General features: G+C 46.2%; 1 protein-coding gene across 3 annotated transcripts in view; it reads left to right on the top strand.

Moving 5' to 3' along the window:
- Positions 1-5,759, top strand: part of NUP85 (nucleoporin 85) — a 47,027-nt gene that overhangs the window by 20,546 nt on the left and 20,722 nt on the right. For all 3 annotated transcript variants that reach the window (XM_008073325.2, XM_021706626.1, XM_008073326.2), the window contains 3 exons: positions 1,925-1,965; positions 3,544-3,613; positions 4,779-4,900. In XM_008073325.2, coding sequence (XP_008071516.1) covers positions 1,925-1,965; positions 3,544-3,613; positions 4,779-4,900 — 233 coding nt within the window. The remainder of the gene's footprint in view (positions 1-1,924; positions 1,966-3,543; positions 3,614-4,778; positions 4,901-5,759) is intronic.

Raw genomic sequence — 5,759 nt, 5'->3', positions numbered from 1 at the left:
TTGTTTATTTGTTTTTTTTTTGAGTTGGAGTTTCACTCTGTTGCCCAGACTGGAGTGCAGTGGCCGTTCCCGGCCACTGCAATCTCGACCTGCTCGGTTCCGGTGATCCTTCCACCTCAGCCTTCCAAGTTGCCGAAATTACAGGCATGCGCTACCATGCCTGGCTGATTTTTTGATTTATTGTAGAGATGAGGTCTCGCTGCCCAGGCGGGTCTCGAACTCACGGGCTCAGGCAATCCACTCACCTCAGCTGCCCAAAGGTGCAAGATTACAGACTGAGCCACCGAGCCCAGCTTATTTATTTGTTTTTTTTAACTTATCTTTTTTTTTTTTTTTTTTTTGAGTTGAAGTCTCACTCTTGTTGCCTAGGCTGGAGTGCAGTGGCATGCTCATGGCCACTGCAGTCTTGACCTGCTGGGCTTAGGCAATCTTTCCACCTCAGCCTTCAAGTAGCTGGAACTACAGACACACACCACCACGTCCAGCTAGTTTTTATGATTTATTGTAGAGAGTTGTCCAGGCTGGTTTTGAACTGATGGACTCAGGCAATTCTCACCACAACCTCCCAAAGTGCTGGGATTACGGGCTGTGCCACTGTGCCCAGCCTAGTTTATCTTTTTTTTTTTTTTTTTGAGCTGGAGTCTCACTCTCTTACCCAGGCTGGAGAGCAGTGGCACGCTCTCAGCCACTGCAGCCTCGACCTGCTGGGCTCAGGTGATCCTTCCACCTCAGCCTTCCAAGTAGCTGGAACTAATTTATTTATTTATTTATTTATTTATTTTTGAGTTGGAGTCTCACTCTGTCACCCAGACTGGAGTGCAGTTGCATGCTCCCGGCCACCGCAGCCTCGACCTGCTGGGCTCCGGCGAGCCTTCTGTCTCAGCCTTCCAAGTAGCCGGAGCTACAAGCACATGCTACCATGCCGGCTAATTTATTATTTATTGTAGAGATGAGGTCTCGCCAAGTTGCCCGGGCGAGCCTTGAACCCGCTGGCTCAGGCAATCCACTCACCTCAGCCTCCCAAAGCACTGAGATTACAGGCTGAGCCACCGAGCCTGGCCTAATTTGTCTTTTTAAGAGACAAGATCTCACTCTGTTGTCAAGGCTAGAGTGTAGTGGTGCAATCATAGCCCACTGTAGCCTCAAACTCCTGGCCTGTAGTTCCAGCTACTTGGAAGGCTGAGGCGGAAGGATCGCCAAAGCCCAGCAGGTCGATGCTGGAGTGGCAGTGAGCATGCCACTGCACTCTAGTTCTAGCGACGGAGTGAGGCTCCAACTCAGAAAGAAAGAAAGTGTTGCTTTTGGACCAGGCATGGTGGCTCACGTTTGTATTTCCAGCACTTTAGGAGTCCAAGGCAGGAAGATCACTTGAGCCCAGGAATTTGAAAGCAGCTGGGGAACATTGTCAGATCCTGTCTCTATAAAGAAGAAATTATTTTAAAAAAATGAATACCGGGCTCGGTGGCTCAGCCTGTAATCCCACGCCTTTGGGAGGCTGAGGTGAATGAATTGCCTCAGCCCGTGGGTTTGAGACCCGCCTGGGCAGCAAGACCTCATCTCTACAATAAATCAAAACATCAGCTGGGCATGGTAGCGCATGCCTGTAATTCCAGCTACTTGGAAGGCTGAGGCAGAAGGATCGCCGGAGCCCAGCAGGTCAAGGCTGGTGTGGCCACTGCACTCCAGTCTGGGCGACAGAGTGAGACTCAAACTCAAAAAAATAAAAAAAAATGAAAGTGCTGTTTGTAATTTGAAGTTCTTGGTTTGAGAATCAAAGGGATATGAAATATTTTTTAAAAACTGTCTATAAAATCTATAATTTATATCACGAAAAGAAATAAAGGCTCAAACCACAGACCCTGGTATATGAAGCTATAACAATAAGAGTTCTGTTGTTCACTTAAAATGTTTCATGTTTTGTTAGTTGCTAAAGATCCAGCCGGTGGACGCCAGTTGAACTCCCAGGTAAGGGGGAGCTTCCTTTGCCTCTATGTCCTATGTCCTCAGCACCTACCTGGGTGACTCTGCAGTTCCTGTTACTGCAGAAGTCTCTTCTTTCCGGATAAACAAGGCAGGTCCTTGGAATGGCAGGCATTGTCTTGTCTCCTTCAGGGTCTAGCGTGTTGGAACACAAGGATCTGCTTGATAAATGAATGCATTTCAGTTCTTAATGGAAAATATAAGTTCTAACCACATTGTGTTTATGCATTGTCACCTGAGATGGAGAGCTGAGTTCTGGATTCACTGCTTAGTCTCATAAACTACTCAGCTATGAGCGCAGCATTTTTACTAAGCTGAAAGTGGTTGGTTGTACTTCAGTTGGAGTTGGAAGATGACTTATAAAATTCTCTTTCCGTGGTAGAATCTTGCTATTTTTTCACAATCAGTAGTGAATAGGGTATAATGCACTGTCTCTGAAGTTGGTAAGACATTCCTTTTTTGTAAGTTAGAGTCTCACTCTGTTGCCCAGGCTGGAGCGCAGTAGCACCCTTAATGGTTGTCGCGGCCTCAACCTGCTGGACTTAGGTCATCCTTCCCCCTCCGCCTTCCAAGTAGCTGGAACTACAGGTGTGCACCACAATGCCCAGCTAATTTTTTAAACAATTTATTATAGAGATGAGGTCTCACCAAGTTGCCCAGTCTGATCTCAAACCCCTGGACTCAGGTAGTCCTGTTGCCTCCGCCTCCCTATGTGCTGGAATTACAGGTGTGAGCCCTCATGCCTAGCAAGACATTTATTTTTCACGTATGAACAAGGCAGAAGCACAGTGGGGAAGGGGAACCTGCATATTCCTAAGGGCAGGCAGGGCCCAGATCTGATTTCTTTTTTTTTTTTTGAGTTGGAGTCTCACTCTGTTGCCCAGACTGGAGTGCAGTGGCTGCTCCTGGCCACCGCACCCTCGACCTGCTGGGCTCCGGCGATCCTTCCACCTCAGCCTTCCAAGTAGCCGGAATTACAGGCATGTGCTACCACGCCTGGCTAATTTTTGTAGAGATGAGGTCTTGCCAAGTTGCTCAGGTGGCTCTCGAACCCGCGGGCTCAGGCAATTCACTCACCTCAGCCTCCCAAGGTGTAGGATTACAGGCTGAGCCACTGAGCCCAACTAGGTCTGATTTCTTTTTGGGTCTTGTATTGGGCTTTGCCTTTAATAGAATGTTGCCTAAACTATAGTCCTTGGAGTACCAACTTCACAATTCTTCCTCTGTCTACATGTTTCTTATTTACTGCATATTTTTCTAAAAATTGTCTCAGTATTTTGCTCAAATAAAGCCTCTTGCTATTTCATCAGGATCATTGGTGTGATGTTATATTTTTCTAATGTACATTAAGGTCACAACCTGTAAGATGAAATGTTAGCCTCCAACCCATCACCTAACATCCTTTTACTGGCTGCCCTGTGGGAAGTCCTGCTGTAGAAATTAGTTAGGTTAGGTTTGGGGTAGGGAATGACTGTTGTGTGAGTCAAGGCCTGTTTTATTCCTTTGCTCTTAAGAGCAAATCTCAGTATTTTCAGATAAAATCTGTCTCCATTTCTTCTTTAGATCTCCATTTTGTCAGCAATAGAGCTCATCTGGAACCTGTGTGAGATTCTTTTTATTGAAGTGGCCCCAGGTGAGCACAGAATAACCTTGCCATGTCAGAGGTATCCCCTGCCATCCTCTGCTCTTTCCTCAGCTTTCCTGTGCATGGTGATGTTTTGTTGTCAAGAATGTTCTTTTCATCATCATAAACATCAGAAGTCATTAGAAGTCACTCAAAGAAACCTTACATTTTATCAGATGCTGCAAAAAGAATCATGCAGATTGCCTTCTAGAAACTTAAAACATTAGGTAGATGATGCCTGACAAGTACTGAGAAAACAGATATTAAACTAGTGTGTGAAAGGCGTGATCAGCTTTGTTATCACAGATGGGTCAAGCTTTAGAACCTTTTAGGGATGTAGGGTGGGATTAGGTGATGGGATACAAAGTTACGTTGAGAATTTGGTCAGGTCCCAATGATTACTATTGGACCAGGGCAACCCTGTGTGTTAACTGTCTGGTTGGAATTATTCCACTGATCTTGAATTAAGTTGTGGTCAATACAGTGTCATGGCTTGCATGAGCTCTTTGTGGAGCTGCTCCAGGTCTTTTTGCATTTCTTTTAATGATTATGTGTGCTGTTTTCCATAAATGAGTATTAATCTCTGTTTGGCAACAGCATTTTATTGTGACTCCTGCTAAAGAACTGAGCAACTTGAAATTAAGCTTAGTTTTTCAGAGGCCTATCTTCTGTAGATCTTGAGGAGTCTACCCTTCATATCTGTGAGTTCCACATCTGTGAATGAGGAGTAGTGCTGACTGTATTCTCCCATTTTACATAAAGGACTTAAGCATCCACGGATTTTGGTGTCTGTGGGAGTCCTGGAATCTAATCCCCCATGGATACCGAGGGACAACTACTGTATTTTCTTCGTAATTGCATACCTAGCTCCTGGTCAGTACTGGTTCCTAGATGGCCATCATTTGGGTAGCCATTGAATCTTCATGAAGAATCACTTGTGAGGGCATCTGTGAAAGATGGAGCTGCCTGGCACAGAGACGGTGTTCTGTGAAAACCATTAGCTTTTCCCTAATCTGGGCCTTTATGCAGGACCACATGTGTGACCACTTAAAAGGGATAAATCTGCATAGTCAGTTTTTCTGGCTTAATGTGTTATGTCTGTACTTTGGGTGAAGTAGAGCTTGTAGCAGATGAAGCTGAGGTTTTTGTGTGTGACGAGAGTTTCTCCTCCCAGCTGGCTCTCTCCTCCTTCACCTCCTTGACTGGATCCGACTCCATGTGTGTGAGGCAGACAGTTTGTTGGCAGATGTTCTGGGCAGTGAGAATCCAAGCAAACATGAGAGCTTCTGGAACTTGGTAAGTCTCGTGCAGGCTGGGCACTCACCTCAGCCTCCCAAAGTTCTGGGATTACAGGCTGAGCCACCGAGCCTGGCTAGATTTATTTATTTCTTTATTTATTTTTTGAGTTGGAGTCTCACTTCGTTACCCAGGCTGGAGTGCAGTGACATGCACTCCAGCATCGACCTGCTGGACTCAGGCGATCCTTCTGCCTCAGCCTTCCAAGTAGCCAGAACTACAGGCATGTGCTACCATGCCCGGATAATTTTCTGATTTATTGTAGAGATGAGGTCACCCAAGTTGCCCAAGCTATTCTCAAACCCATGGGCTCAGGCAATCCCCTCACTTCGGCCTCCCAGAAGTGCTGGTATTACAGACTTGGGCCACTGTGCCAGGCCTAATATTTTTGTTTATTGTAGAGATAAGGTCTCGCCAAGTAGCCCAGCTGGTATCGAACCCTTGGGCTCAGGCAATCCCCTCACCTTGACCTCCCAAAGTACTGGGATTACAGATTTGAGCCACTGCACCTGGCCTAATTTTTGATTTATTATAGAGATGAGGTCTCGCCATGTTGCTCAGTCTGGTCTTGAACCCCTGAGTTCTGGCAGTCCTCTTGTCTCTACCCACAAAGTGCTGGGATTATAGGTATGAGCCACTGTGCCGAGAAGAAATTTGATTTACTTGCAGATGACATGAAGATACAAAATTGATTGATGGGCTGGGCTCGGTGGTTCATCCTGTAATCCCAGCACTTTGGGAGGCTGAGGTGAGTGGATTGCCTGGTTCGAGACCCGCCTGGGCAACTTGGCGAGACCTTATCTCTACAATAAATAAAAAATTAGCCGGGCTCGGTGGCTCAGCCTGTAATCCCGCGCCT

This window comes from Carlito syrichta, unplaced genomic scaffold (assembly GCF_000164805.1).
Source record: "Carlito syrichta isolate Samal-C Ts95f unplaced genomic scaffold, Tarsius_syrichta-2.0.1 Scaffold315826, whole genome shotgun sequence".
Taxonomy (NCBI): Eukaryota; Metazoa; Chordata; class Mammalia; order Primates; family Tarsiidae; genus Carlito; species Carlito syrichta.
Note: the sequence above shows the minus strand (reverse complement) of the source record. Positions and strands in the feature narration are given on the sequence as shown.